At 42.1% G+C, this 15044-nt stretch overlaps 1 protein-coding gene across 50 annotated transcripts in view; it reads right to left on the bottom strand.

Annotated features, from left to right (window-relative positions):
- Positions 1 to 15044, bottom strand: part of IRAG1 (inositol 1,4,5-triphosphate receptor associated 1) — a 125609-nt gene that overhangs the window by 20821 nt on the left and 89744 nt on the right. For 37 of the 50 annotated variants that reach the window (XM_077963352.1, XM_077963381.1, XM_077963370.1 and 34 more), the window contains 3 exons: positions 9071 to 9202; positions 6771 to 6912; positions 12 to 61 (listed from right to left, as the gene is read on the bottom strand). In XM_077963352.1, the coding sequence (XP_077819478.1) occupies positions 12 to 61; positions 6771 to 6912; positions 9071 to 9202 (324 nt within the window). The remainder of the gene's footprint in view (positions 1 to 11; positions 62 to 6770; positions 6913 to 9070; positions 9203 to 15044) is intronic. The other 13 variants (XM_077963353.1, XM_077963355.1, XM_077963357.1 and 10 more) reach the window with 1 other exon arrangement.

The raw sequence follows: 15044 nt of genomic DNA, 5'->3' as shown, positions 1-15044 counted from the left end.
AACATGCATACCTTTCCCAGCGTGAGGGACATGGACCGTGCCGTGCGAGGGACCCCATCTTCTGCAGCAGGAGGGAGCAGAGAAGAGAACACAAGTAAGTTTCAGACTAGGCACCAGCAGGAAACAGAAACTAGGCTATGGTATCCATGAGCCAGAACTGGCCCTCAAGGGATAGCCCAAGGATCTGGGTGTTGGGGACGCTGAGTTTGGCACTTCATCCTTTGAGATGGGGCTGCAGAGTGGGGGTTTTTTTGGACAAAACCTTTATCCTAACTCCGCTTCTCACTATAGGAAGCCCCAGTCTTGGACCTCTGATCTTTATCTGACCCCACTAAACACACTCTGCATAACACCCTAGATAGTGTATGACAACTACTCAGCAATACCAAGACTTATTGGGTTATTTCATGCTCGTTCAAGGATGTACAGTCAGAGAAACTATGAGCAAGGAAGGTGTGGTGCCAGTAAATAATGAAAACTTGCTGACAAAAGTAGTTTCAATATGTTACCTACCAAATGACTCAGAACAAAGGAAGCTACCACCCCAGGATTTTCTTCTCCTTACTGCATACATTAAGTGATATAACTCATGTAATATGTTTAAACTTCGCACCTGGATAATACTACCACCAGGAAACACCTGAGTACTTTCAGAGAAAGGTATTTGCTAGCTCAATTCAATTTGATTCAGTTTGACCAATATTATTTAGCCTGCATCTCTCTCTCTTTCATATCCATGCATTTTTGGTGTGTCTCTTGAAAAGCACATAGCTGGTTTTTTTTTTTTTTTCAAAAAAAAATTTTTTTTGAGACTGTCTCACTCTGTCACGAAGGCTAGAGTGCAGTGGCACGATCTTGGCTCACTCAACCTTTGGCTCCTGGGTTCATACGATTCTTATGCCTCAGCCTCCCGAGTAGCTGGGATTACAGATGTGTGCCACTATGTCTGGCTAATTTTTGTATTTTTAGTAGAAACAGCATTTCGCCATGTTGGCCAGGCTGGTCTCCAACTCCTGAGCTTAAAGTATCTGTCTGCCTTGGCTGCCCAAAGTGCTGGAATTACAGGCATGAGCCACCGCGCCTGGCCTGTTTTTTTCATAATCTAATCTAAGATTCTCTATTAACCAATAGATTTATACTAGTTATAGTTCTTGTGATTAATATATTTGTATTTATTTCTACCACGTAATTTTATATTTTCTATTTGTTTTATTCATTGACTTTTTCCACCCCTCCTCCCACCCTACACATTTGTTTGGAACTTATACATTCTATTTTTAACCTTCAGCATGTCCTCTTAACTTTTGAACATATTGACTTTAAATTTAAAATTAAACAAGATCTCTATTCTTTTCTTGAATAAATCTTAAAATAATAACCCTCCCTCTTAATTATATTGCTTTCCAGTATTTTTATTTCACCTTGCTTTTGTATTCCTAAATTATTCATTATGTTTGTTGGTTTCTACAGAAAGTGCTTATTTAGATTTACCTACATGTTTACAAATGTCTTTGTTGACTATTCCTTCTTGTATCCTACTTGTTTCTTTTGAGCTCAATTTTTTTTTTAACTTTTATTTTAGGTTCAGGGTACATGTGCAGGTGCATTACATAAACTTGTCATGAGGATTTGTTATACAGATTATTTCATCACCCAGGTACTAAGCCTAGTAGACAGTATTTATTTTTTCCGTTCCTCTCCCTTCCCCTACTTTCTACCCTCAAGTAGGCCCTGGTACCTGTTGTTCCCCTGTTTGTGGCCATATGGACTCAATGTTTAGCTCCCACTTCTTAGTGAGAACATGCAGTATTTGGTTTTCTGTTCCTGTGTTAGTTTGCAAAAGATAAGGGCCTCCAGCTCCACCCATGTTCCTGCAAAAGAGGTGATCTCATTCTTTTTTATGGCTGCATAGTATTCCATGGTGTATATGTACCATATTTTCTTTATCCAGTCTGTCATTGATGGGCATTTAGGTTGATTCCATGTCTTTTCTATTGTGAAAAGTGCTGCAATGAACATTTGTGAGCATGTGTTTGAGTTCAATTTCAATCTTCCTTAGGTACATCCTCTAGTTGTTGTTTCAGCGGGGGTCTGTGAGAGGTAAACTTCCTCAATTGTCTCCAAATGGTCTTTACCAAGCCCTCAATCCTGCATGGTATCTTAGCCATTTGTGTTATCTCTAGGTTGACCGTTATTTTCTCGTAGTTCTTTTAAGAGATTATTCCATTGCCTTCTTCTACTATTGCCATTGAGAATTGTCATTCCTTTGTAAATAATCTTCTCTCTTTGATGACTTTTAAGATCTTCCCTTTGTCTTTACTGTTCTATAGTTTCTCTTTGGTGTGTTTTTATTTTTCCTGCTTGGAATTCACTGTATTTTCTGAATCCAATGATTGATGACTTTCCTTAGTTCTGGAAAATCCTCAGCCATTCTTTCTTGGAATATTTTCTCTAGTTGTCTTTCCCCTTTAAGGATGGACCAATAAATGTATTTGGGACTTTCTCATTCTACATTCTATATCCCATATCTCAATGCTTCTTTCATAATTTTAATCAATTTATTTCTCTGAACTGTACATTGGGTAACTTCCTCAAACCTATCTTCAAGTTAACTAATTTTTCTTCAGCTGTGCCCAATTTGATTTAAATGTTATAATCAATCAGGCTAAGCTAGGTTATACTAGTTTAACAGCATAGTAATAATAAGCAACTCCAAAGTATTAGTGGCTGATAACAAGGAAGATGTGATTTGCTTATGCTACACGCCCATTTACTTTTGAGTCTGTAGCAGGCTTGGTTCAGTGTTTCCTCATTCTGGACTCAGCCTAATATTGGCCTTCTAGTATTCTGGAGCAATGATGGTTATCACGTTAGGAGGAAAAAACATGGCAGATTGCATACTAGTTCTTGAAGGCCTAGGTTCAGATGTGACACGTCCTTCTACTCACATTTCATTCACCAAAGCAAGTCCCATGGCCTTGCCTTGTGACTTTAAGGGGATGGGAAAATGTGCCCAGAAGGAGATCTGGAATAACGAAGAATAGCCTCAAATATAGTAACTAACACACCTAAACTCTTGAGTTTTTAATTTCCGTGACTTTATTCCTCACTTTGAGAAGTTCTATTTTATTCTTCTTTGATAACTATTTTCTTTTACTCTGTTTTTGATCCATTCTTTTATGTCTCCAATGATTTTTAAGTTAGAGACAGGGTCTCACTCTGTCATCCAGGATGAAGTGCAATGGCACGATCACAGCTTACTGCAGCCTTGACTTCCTGGGCTCAAGCGATCCTCCCACCTTAGCCTCCTGAGAAGCTAGAACTATAGGTGCCCACCACCACATCCAACTAATTGTTTTTTATTTTTATTTTTTGGAGAGACAGGGTCTCACTTTGTTGCCCAGGCTGGTCTCAACCTCCTGGCCTCAAGCAATCCTTTCACCTTGGTCTCCCAAAGTGTTAGGATTATAGACGTAAGCCACTGTACCCAGCTACCCCTAATAATTTTAAGCTTATCTTTAAAAAAATTATCAGATCATTTTATTTTCTGAGGTTCTTAGGATATGATCCTATTCTTTGGGGTACCTGATGATTTTTGTTCATGATGAATTGTTTTCTTGCATATTTTATAATTTTAGGTTGTGAAGTCATCTTCAGTGAGGCTTTATTAGAGGAATCCTGTGTGTCTGGGTGCAGCGTCTGTCTCTCCAGAGTGCTTTTCTACTTATTTCTAATATGTCTTAGAGGCACCATCTTGCTGTTCTTTTCAAATCCTCTGCATATTGCATCATCACTGCTGTCACTTTGTGAGTATGTACTTTTCCTATGAGGAAGGAGAAAGTGTTTTTTCCTACTAGAGCCCAGGGTGAAACAAATTTCCTTGTTTCTCTGCTGGTTGGTGATTATTATTTTTCCTTATCCAAATTCCATCTGAGGATCTAGTCCTTGGACAGCCTTAACTTTCTGTGGGAATCTGTGTCAACTCTCTACCATAGGTGTTCCAGGTCTTGTCTCAGATCACAGGCAAGTGTAAAAGCTCAGCTCCCCGATAACTGAGGTTGCCACTTGTCCCCAAGGAAGCTGCAGGGTCAGCTTGGTTTCAGTTCTCTTTTCTTTTCTCGTATCTGGATATTTCAATTTCTTTTCTTGTGGATTCAGCTATTTAGACATAGGTTTGCTTTATTTTGTCCAGCAGAAATTTCTAAGTGCTTGTGGTCAAAAGATTCTCAAGTTTTCCAGTCAGCCAAAACAGCAGAACCAGAAAATATTCTTTACATGTGAAGAGTTCATATACATTAGTAAACTACCAAGCTTACAAGTGGACAAAGATCATAAATACAGAATTTTTAAAAGTAGAAATACAAATGTTCCATAAACATTTGGAAAGGCCGAGAAATACAATTAAACCAGTAAGATAAGACACAATTTTGGTCTATCGAAGTCATGGATACTTACCAAAAGAAAGAACAAGAATGGTGTCAATGGCACAGTGAATTGAGTATTGTAACCCATTCAGTGAAAACATAAATGGGTTATTTGAAAATAATTTGCTTTAAGAGCCTTAAAAAATTTCTTTCCCCTGAGCTAGTATTTATACTTCTAGAAATCTACATTAAGGAAATAATCCAAAATGCAGACAATTGGTAAATTTCATATTCAGAAAGAAACATATTATTTTTAAAAAATGTATATCACCTTCCTTGAAATCAGGGATATTTTATTTACTGTAGTCTTCAAAACCCCAGGCATAGACAAAGATTGCAGAGGTTGTATAAAAGGCTTAAGACACAAACACTATTAGGGAACGGTCATAGAGTGTCTTATGGAAACACCTGCTGAGTGGGTACGGCCCCTCTGCCTAGCCCAAGCTGAGGTATAGCTTGGAAGAACAACTGGAGTGGAAACAAATATTGGAAAAACATGTACAGCTATCGTTGACCTTTGCTATGGTAAGCGTTTTATCATCCTCCTAGACTGAATATGGGACTCTGTCGTGTGTTCTCCTTGGAAGTCTGCTTTCTTCTGTCATAGCACTGGCTACACTGCCTTGACTTCCCAAAGGTTGAGAGCTCCTTTGGGTCTGTGACTGTGTGCCCTTTACCTCTATATTCCAGTATTATATGGGGCAAGCCAAAGGTACTTAGTAAATGTCTGTAGAATGAATGAATGAGACTCATGGGTAACTGCTCATCCTATAAATCTTAGATAAGGTAGTTTGCAGGAGGCCTTGTGCAGCAATAAACGTAGGAGCCCATGGCATTAGGATTCCTTTGGCGGCAGCTTCCCCAGCTTGCAACATGGACGGAAAATGGTTTGTTAGAAGCCCAGGTGCATATGGGTCAGGAGCCTTGCTGACAGATCCAAAGCAGACAGTCTGGAGCATGTGTGCATGCTGCCTTTGGACTCTGGGACGTGTCACTGATATTCTCCAGGAAACTTGTGAAACCTCCTGTTTATAAAGGTTTCTCCATCTGTTATACTTTCTGTACTTTCCCTTCTGCAGCTCTTGGTAACACGGATGTTTGCATTCCACAGGGATTCCTGTTGCTAAAAGGTCTGTTTTCTCCTGCTGGCCACCCTCATCAGCCAGAGTCCAAACCCTGACAGTGCCCACAGAGAGATCTGGTCCAAGGCACCAACCTCTTCCTGCTGGACTGAGAAAGAGTCTCCGACTGTGTCTTTCTTTACCTCAGCTTTTGCACACCTCCAATATATTGTCCACTGAAGTCAGAAAAATCTCAAAATAAAGCCTGATTACATCATGAGGTATAAACTTACCATTAACTCCCCATTGCCTAGAGGTTTAAATTGCTAGCATGGCCTGGCATGTGGCCCTGGTCTACCAAGTCTCACTTTCAACCTGTCACTACCACACCCCGACACTGCCACTATGGAAAACTGTTTGTTTCATCTTCTTTTCACCCCCAATCTCCGCATCTTTGTCCATGCTGGTTTCTCCACCTGGGATGTATCTTCCTCTATTGACTGGAGAACTCCTATTTTTACTTTAAAACACCAAGATACCATCCCTCTTTGAAGCCTTCCTTGTCTCCCTTCAAGCAGAATCAGGTGGGCCCTCCTCTGTGCTCCTATGGCAATTCATATAGAACTTCTAAACAAGAATATTTCTTTGAAACATTTGTCTTATCCATGAGTCTACTGTTTTTCTCTGTAACATCTTCAGCCAGACTCGCACTCCACCCTAGCTGCCCAGGTTTCACCCCTCACCTGGACTGTTGCAAGAACATCTTCATGGAGTTTTCTGTCCCTGGTTTGTCCCAGTAATGTAATTGCCACACCATAGTTCAAGGGAATCTTCTTAAGCTACATATATGATCAAGTCATTTTCTTGATTAAAATCATTGGCTGGATCCCTAATGCTTTCCAGAATAAAGCCCAACTTCCTTAGCATGTGCTGCCTAAAAGGGGGTCCCAAAGCACACAGACTTACAGGGTCTAGGGTCACTCTCAGACCCTATAAGTCCAAGAGTTCTAGTAGCCTGTGGGCTTTGTATCCATGGTCAGCCACTGTGATTTATTGCTTTGGGAGTTAGGAAGTCACTTTGGGAATGCTCATGTTTCCTGCTTCCAGACTGCCCTGCCAGGCCCACTGAAGCAGCTGCTGGGAGGCCCCTGTGGACAGTACTGGACAGGGGTGCTGCTCAACTGGAAATAAGTCATGGGGCTGCTCTGACAGCTCCAATCCTAGCCAAGAGCTCTTGGAAGTCTACCATGTAGGGCCAAGATGGGGCAGGAGCCTAGGTCCTTACCAGAGGGGCCACAGCTGCGGCTTGAATTCTGATTTGCAAGCTTTTTAAACTCCATGAGCTCCGCATGGTCCTTCTCATACGTCCTCTTTAGATTCTCCACATACTGCATCATCACTTCTGTTGCTTTCGACATGCGCTTTTCCTGCAGGGATGGAGGGTGTGAGTACATGAGGCCACTGGAGGAAAGGCTCCATTGGCACTTATTTGCTCTGATCAAGCCCAAGGGTCTGGGCTAGGAGAATCAAAAGGATACAGGGACGAGACTGTGCCTGAGCTGAGAGGTGGACTCAGCACCTGCACTCAGGGAGAATGGGAAAAACACAGCCACCACACTGCAGGAGGTGACAGGCAGAGGAGAGTTGTTTCTGCTTGCAGAGAACAGGTCGGGGAGGCTTCATGGAGATGGAATGAAGTGGATATAGGATGTGAACAGCATCTGGGCACATAGACAAGGGCAGGAGGGACAGAGCATTCAGGCCAGGGAACTCCAAGAGGATTCTAGAGGCAGGGAAGCACAGGGCTTATATGTAGATGAGGTTTTATCCTCTGGATAGGAGTCCTCTGGAGAGTGAAGAAAGGCACTATGACAAATTGTGCTGGGACAATCGACATAAACCAGGGCTGCCCAGAAAGCCCAGACACTACAGGTCTCCTGCCTCTGTAGGAATCAGCAAGCAGTTGGGTCTATTTGTAAGTCTGGGTTGTGAAGGACCTCGAATGCTAGACAAAGGAACTTGAACTTACTCTGAAGGAAAAGGGAAGCCATTGAATATCTCCCTTAAAGTAAGAGAGTAACATAATCAGGTCACAGATAGAGATGGGACTCAAGGGAGTGAGACTGGTGTCAGTGAGAGCAGCACGGAAAGACCGAATGAAGCCTGACCTGGCCCAGTGGAGCCAGAGAGGAAGGCAAAGACTGAGGCATAGAAGCCAAGACGAGGGAGCCATTTGGAGAAGGGAGCAGATGGCGTGAGTGGCAGTTGGGCTTAGGCACACGTTTGGGAAGCCTGCACACAATGAGAACAATTTCTCTCTGCTCATACCCTGGTTAGATCCCTCAGAGGATCTAGCTCAGGCCCTGCCTGGCCACAGAGGGACACACCCAGTGGCTTTGCAGGAACAGGTCCCACAGCCATGCATGGCTGAGACCAGCCACTTCCCTAGAGTCCTCCTGTGTTGCTGCTCCCAGCTGGAGTGACTTCCTGCGCACCACTGCTGAGTCAGGTGTCCTTGTCCTGAAGGACACAGGGTGGGACGGCCCAGCGGCAAGTCCTTTAACAGGAACTGCTCAGGGCTGCACCATCCCAGGAACCTCCTCTCTTGTAACCAGAGCAGCAGGACATAGATTCATGTCATAGCAACATAATAACAACATCTAAACGCTTTACAAGTACGGCAGCAACCCGCTATGGGAAATACTGTGACCATCCTCATTTTATACTTGAAAAGACTGAAGCAGAGAGACCTCGGTAAGCGGCCCAAGGTCACACAGCGAATGAAGGGTGGAGCCCGGATTGGAACTCAGGCAGTGTGCTCCTGCTAAAACATGCGGGGCCAGGGCGGGGCTCTCTGTGGTTCAGGACTTCAAAGTGGCCAAGAGAGAGACAGACCTGGGCCTGTGTCCCGCTCTGCCACTCACTAGTGCTTTTACTTTCTGAGACTCTGCATCTTCATCTGGGAAACAGGATATTTATAGGGTTGCTGGGTGGATTTAATGAGACAAAGCAGGTTTTCCTAAAGCATGTTTTGCCAAATACTAGCTCGATGGGAGTTGAATAGGTATTTTTTGAGAAAAATAAAATGGAGGGCTGTGGGGGGAATTCTTCAGTTCAATATGTTTGGGAACTACGTAGGTAAAGTGAACCAGCCTTCTCCAATCAAAGCCTTGATTAGGCCAATGTGTTAGACACCACTATCCTCCAATCAAAGCCTTGATTAGGCCAATGTGTTAGACACCACTATCCTCCAATCAAAGCCTTGATTAGGCCAATGTGTTAGACACCACTATCCTCCAATCAAAGCCTTGATTAGGCCAATGTGTTAGAAATTTCCAAGAAAGAAAGAGAGTATGCAGTAGTCCCCAAACTTGTGCGTCCACAGAAACCTTTTTCCACAAAGCCCCTTGAGGGTTCAGTGATCTGCCAAAAATACTCTGAATAACACTGCAATGGTATACATAGGATGCTTGGCCCAGAGGCAGCCACCTCTAAGTGGTATCTGTAGTTGCTGCTGCTTGGGTGATTGCTCTACTTTATGTAAGTGGAGCAGAGTCGGCAAGACTGGGGGCTGGAGAGGCTCACCTGGCGGACGGCACCCACCACCTCAGCTCTACTGGAGAGGCGGGCAGCCAGGCGGTGCAGGACAGCGATGTCCTCCAGCAACTTCTGGTAGGTCTCCCGGTGCTCACAGTGGTGCCAGAGTGAAGCTGAGGACTGAAGAGGAGTAGGAGCATCAACTGGGGTCCTCAAATAATGTTATGGAGTAAATCAGCAGTCCCCAACCTTTTCGGCCTCAGGGACCGGTTTCATGGAAGATAATTTTTCCACAAACCTGGTGGGGGCGATGGTTTGGGGATGAAACTGTTCCACCTCAGATCATTAGATTCTTATGAGGAGGGTACAACCTAGATCCTTCGAATGCTGGGTTCACAACAGGGGTCGTGACCCTGTGGGAATGGAATGCTGCTGCTGATCTGACAGGAGGTGGAGCTCAGGAGGTCATGCTCTCAGGCAGCTCACCTCCTACTACGCAGCCTGGTTCTTTTTTTTTTTTTTTTTTTTTTAATTTATTTATTATTATTATTATTATTTTTTTTGAGATGGAGTCTCGCTCTGTCGCCCAGGCTGGTTATTATTATACTTTAAGTTGTAGGGTACATGTGCATAACGTGCAGGTTTGTTACATATGTATACTTGTGCCATGTTGGTGTGCTGCACCCATCAACTCGTCATTTACATCAGGTATAACTCCCAATGCAATCCCTCCCCCCTCTCCCCTCCCCCCTCCCCATGATAGGCCCCGGTGTGTGATGTTCCCCTTCCTGAGTCCAAGTGATCTCATTGTTCAGTTCCCACCTATGAGTGAGAACATGCGGTGTTTGGTTTTCTGTTCTTGTGATAGTTTGCTAAGAATGATGGTTTCCAGCTGCATCCATGTCCCTACAAAGGACACAAACTCATCCTTTTTGATGGCTGCATAGTATTCCATGGTGTATATGTGCCACATTTTCTTAATCCAATCTGTCACTGATGGACATTTGGGTTGATTCCAAGTCTTTGCTATTGTGAATAGTGCTGCAATAAACATACGTGTGCATGTGTCTTTATAGCAGCATAATTTATAATCCTTTGGGTATATACCCAGTAATGGGATGGCTGGGTCATATGGTACATCTAGTTCTAGATCCTTGAGGAATCGCCATACTGTTTTCCATAATGGTTGAACTAGTTTACAATCCCACCAACAGTGTAAAAGTGTTCCTATTTCTCCACATCCTCTCCAGCATCTGTTGTTTCCTGACTTTTTAATGATCGCCATTCTAACTGGTGTGAGATGGTATCTCATTGTGGTTTTGATTTGCATTTCTCTGATGGCCAGTGATGATGAGCATTTTTTCATGTGTCTGTTGGCTGTATGAATGTCTTCTTTTGAGAAATGTCTGTTCATATCCTTTGCCCAATTTTTGATGGGGTTGTTTGTTTTTTTCTTGTAAATTTGTTTGAGTTCTTTGTAGGTTCTGGATATTAGCCCTTTGTCAGATGAGTAGATTGCAAAAATTTTCTCCCATTCTGTAGGTTGCCTGTTCACTCTGATGGTAGTTTCTTTTGCTGTGCAGAAGCTCTTTAGTTTAATGAGATCCCATTTGTCAATTTTGGCTTTTGCTGCCGTTGCTTTTGGTGTTTTAGACATGAAGTCTTTGCCCATGCCTATGTCCTGAATGGTACTACCTAGGTTTTCCTCTAGGATTTTTATGGTATTAAGTCTAACATTTAAGTCTCTAATCCATCTTGAATTAATTTTCGTATAAGGAGTAAGGAAAGGATCCAGTTTCAGCTTTCTACTTATGGCTAGCCAATTTTCCCAGCACCATTTATTAAATAGGGAATCCTTTCCCCATTTCTTGTTTCTCTCAGGTTTGTCAAAGATCAGATGGCTGTAGATGTGTGGTATTATTTCTGAGGACTCTGTTCTGTTCCATTGGTCTATATCTCTGTTTTGGTACCAGTACCATGCTGTTTTGGTTACTGTAGCCTTGTAGTATAGTTTGAAGTCAGGTAGCGTGATGCCTCCAGCTTTGTTCTTTTGACTTAGGATTGTCTTGGAGATGCGGACTCTTTTTTGGTTCCATATGAACTTTAAAGCAGTTTTTTCCAATTCTGTGAAGAAACTCATTGGTAGCTTGATGGGGATGGCATTGAATCTATAAATTACCTTGGGCAGTATGGCCATTTTCACGATATTGATTCTTCCTATCCATGAGCATGGTATGTTCTTCCATTTGTTTGTGTCCTCTTTTATTTCACTGAGCAGTGGTTTGTAGTTCTCCTTGAAGAGGTCCTTTACATCTCTTGTAAGTTGGATTCCTAGGTATTTGATTCTCTTTGAAGCAATTGTGAATGGAAGTTCATTCCTGATTTGGCTCTCTGTTTGTCTGTTACTGCTGTATAAGAATGCTTGTGATTTTTGCACATTAATTTTGTATCCTGAGACTTTGCTGAAGTTGCTTATCAGCTTAAGGAGATTTTGGGCTGAGACAATGGGGTTTTCTAAATATACAATCATGTCATCTGCAAACAGGGACAATTAGACTTCTTCTTTTCCTAACTGAATACCCTTGATTTCTTTCTCTTGCCTAACTGCCCTAGCCAGAACTTCCAACACTATGTTGAATAGGAGTGGTGAGAGAGGGCATCCCTGTCTTGTGCCAGTTTTCAAAGGGAATTTTTCCAGTTTTTGCCCATTCAGTATGATATTGGCTGTGGGTTTGTCATAAATAGCTCTTATTATTTTGAGGTACGTTCCATCAATACCGAATTTATTGAGCGTTTTTAGCATGAAGGGCTGTTGAATTTTGTCAAAAGCCTTTTCTGCATCTATTGAGATAATCATGTGGTTCTTGTCTTTGGTTCTGTTTATATGCTGGATTATGTTTATTGATTTGCGAATGTTGAACCAGCCTTGCATCCCAGGGATGAAGCCCACTTGATCATGGTGGATAAGCTTTTTGATGTGTTGCTGAATCCGGTTTGCCAGTATTTTATTGAGGATTTTTGCATCGATGTTCATCAGGGATATTGGTCTAAAATTCTCTTTTTTTGTTGTGTCTCTGCCAGGCTTTGGTATCAGGATGATGTTGGCCTCATCAAATGAGTTAGGGAGGATTCCCTCTTTTTCTATTGATTGGAATAGTTTCAGAAGGAATGGTACCAACTCCTCCTTGTACCTCTGGTAGAATTCAGCTGTGAATCCATCTGGTCCTGGACTTTTTTTGGTTGGTAGGCTATTAATTATTGCCTCAATTTCAGAGCCTGCTATTGGTCTATTCAGGGATTCAACTTCTTCCTGGTTTAGTCTTGGAAGAGTGTAAGTGTCCAGGAAATTATCCATTTCTTCTAGATTTTCCAGTTTATTTGCGTAGAGGTGTTTATAGTATTCTCTGATGGTAGTTTGTATTTCTGTGGGGTCGGTGGTGATATCCCCTTTATCATTTTTAATTGCGTCGATTTGATTCTTCTCTCTTTTCTTCTTTATTAGTCTTGCTAGTGGTCTGTCAATTTTGTTGATCTTTTCAAAAAACCAACTCCTGGATTCATTGATTTTTTGGAGAGTTTTTTGTGTCTCTATCTCCTTCAGTTCTGCTCTGATCTTAGTTATTTCTTGCCTTCTGCTAGCTTTTGAATGTGTTTGCTCTTGCTTCTCTAGTTCTTTTAATTGTGATGTTAGAGTGTCAATTTTAGATCTTTCCTGCTTTCTCTTGTGGGCATTTAGTGCTATAAATTTCCCTCTACACACTGCTTTAAATGTGTCCCAGAGATTCTGGTATGTTGTATCTTTGTTCTCATTGGTTTCAAAGAACATCTTTATTTCTGCCTTCATTTCGTTATGTACCCAGTAGTCATTCAGGAGCAGGTTGTTCAGTTTCCATGTAGTTGAGTGGTTTTGATTGAGTTTCTTAGTCCTGAGTTCTAGTTTGATTGCACTGTGGTCTGAGAGACAGTTTGTTATAATTTCTGTTCTTGTACATTTGCTGAGGAGTGCTTTACTTCCAATTACGTGGTCGATTTTGGAGTAAGTACGATGTGGTGCTGAGAAGAATGTATATTCTGTTGATTTGGGGTGGAGAGTTCTATAGATGTCTATTAGGTCTGCTTGCTGCAGAGATGAGTTCAATTCCTGGATATCCTTGTTAACTGTCTCGTTGATCTGTCTAATGTTGACAGTGGAATGTTGAAGTCTCCCATTATTATTGTATTGGAGTCTAAGTCTCTTTGTAAGTCTCTAAGGACTTGCTTTATGAATCTGGGTGCTCCTGTATTGGGTGCATATATATTTAGGATAGTTAGCTCTTCCTGTTGAATTGATCCCTTTACCATTATGTAATGGCCTTGTTTGTCTCTTTTGATCTTTGATGGTTTAAAGTCTGTTTTATCAGAGACTAGGATTGCAACCCCCGCTTTTTTTTGTTCTCCATTTGCTTGGTAAATCTTCCTCCATCCCTTTATTTTGAGCCTATGTATGTCTCTGCGTGTGAGATGGGTCTCCTGAATACAGCAGACTGATGGGTCTTGACTCTTTATCCAGTTTGCCAGTCTGTGTCTTTTAATTGGAGCATTTAGTCCATTTACATTTAAGGTTAAGATTGTTATGTGTGAACTTGATCCTGCCATTATGATATTAACTGGTTATTTTGCTTGTTAGTTGATGCAGTTTCTTCCTAGCCTCGATGGTCTTTACATTTTGGCATGTTTTTGCAGTGGCTGGTACCAGTTGTTCCTTTCCATGTTTAGTGCTTCCTTCAGGGTCTCTTGTAAGGCAGGCCTAGTGGTGACAAAATCTCTAAGCATTTGCTTATCTGTAAAGGATTTTATTTCTCCTTCACTTATGAAACTTAGTTTGGCTGGATATGAAATTCTGGGTTTAAAATTCTTTTCTTTAAGAATGTTGAATATTGGCCCCCACTCTCTTCTGGCTTGGAGAGTTTCTGCTGAGAGATCTGCTGTTAGTCTGATGGGCTTCCCTTTGTGGGTAACCCGACCTTTCTCTCTGGCTGCCCTTAAGATTTTTTCCTTCATTTCAACTTTGGTGAATCTGGCAATTATGTGTCTTGGAGTTGCTCTTCTCGAGGAGTATCTTTGTGGCGTTCTCTGTATTTCCTGGATTTGAATGTTGGCCTGCCCTACTAGGTTGGGGAAGTTCTCCTGGATGATATCCTGAAGAGTGTTTTCCAACTTGGTTCCATTTTCCCCCTCACTTTCAGGCACCCCAATCAGACGTAGATTTGGTCTTTTTACATAATCCCATACTTCTTGCAGGCTTTGTTCATTTCTTTTTCTTCTTTTTTCTTTTGGTTTCTCTTCTCGCTTCATTTCATTCATTTGATCCTCAATCGCAGATACTCTTTCTTCCAGTTGATCGAGTCGGTTACTGAAGCTTGTGCATTTGTCACGTATTTCTCGTGTCATGGTTTTCATCTCTTTCATTTTGTTTATGACCTTCTCTTCATTAATTACTCTAGCCATCAATTCTTCCACTTTTTTTTCAAGATTTTTAGTTTCTTTGTGCTGGGTACGTAATTCCTCCTTTAGCTCTGAGAAATTTGATGGACTGAAGCCTTCTTCTCTCATCTCGTCAAAGTCATTCTCCATCCAGCTTTGATCCGTTGCTGGCGATGAGCTGCGCTCCTTTGCCGGGGGAGATGTGCTCTTATTTTTTGAATTTCCAGCTTTTCTGCCCTGCTTTTTCCCCATCTTTGTGGTTTTATCTGCCTCTGGTCTTTGATGATGGTGATGTACTGATGGGGTTTTGGTGTAGGTGTCCTTCCTGTTTGATAGTTTTCCTTCTAACAGTCAGGACCCTCAGCTGTAGGTCTGTTGGAGATTGCTTGAGGTCCACTCCAGACCCTGTTTGCCTGGGTATCAGCAGCAGAGGCTGCAGAAGATAGAATATTTCTGAACAGCGAGTGTACCTGTCTGATTCTTGCTTTGGAAGCTTCCTCTCAGGGGTGTACTCCACCCTGTGAGGTGTGGGGTGTCAGACTGCCCCTAGTGGGGGATG

The sequence above is a fragment of the Macaca mulatta genome, chromosome 14 (assembly GCF_049350105.2).
Source record: "Macaca mulatta isolate MMU2019108-1 chromosome 14, T2T-MMU8v2.0, whole genome shotgun sequence".
NCBI lineage: Eukaryota > Metazoa > Chordata > Mammalia > Primates > Cercopithecidae > Macaca > Macaca mulatta.
Note: the sequence above shows the minus strand (reverse complement) of the source record. Positions and strands in the feature narration are given on the sequence as shown.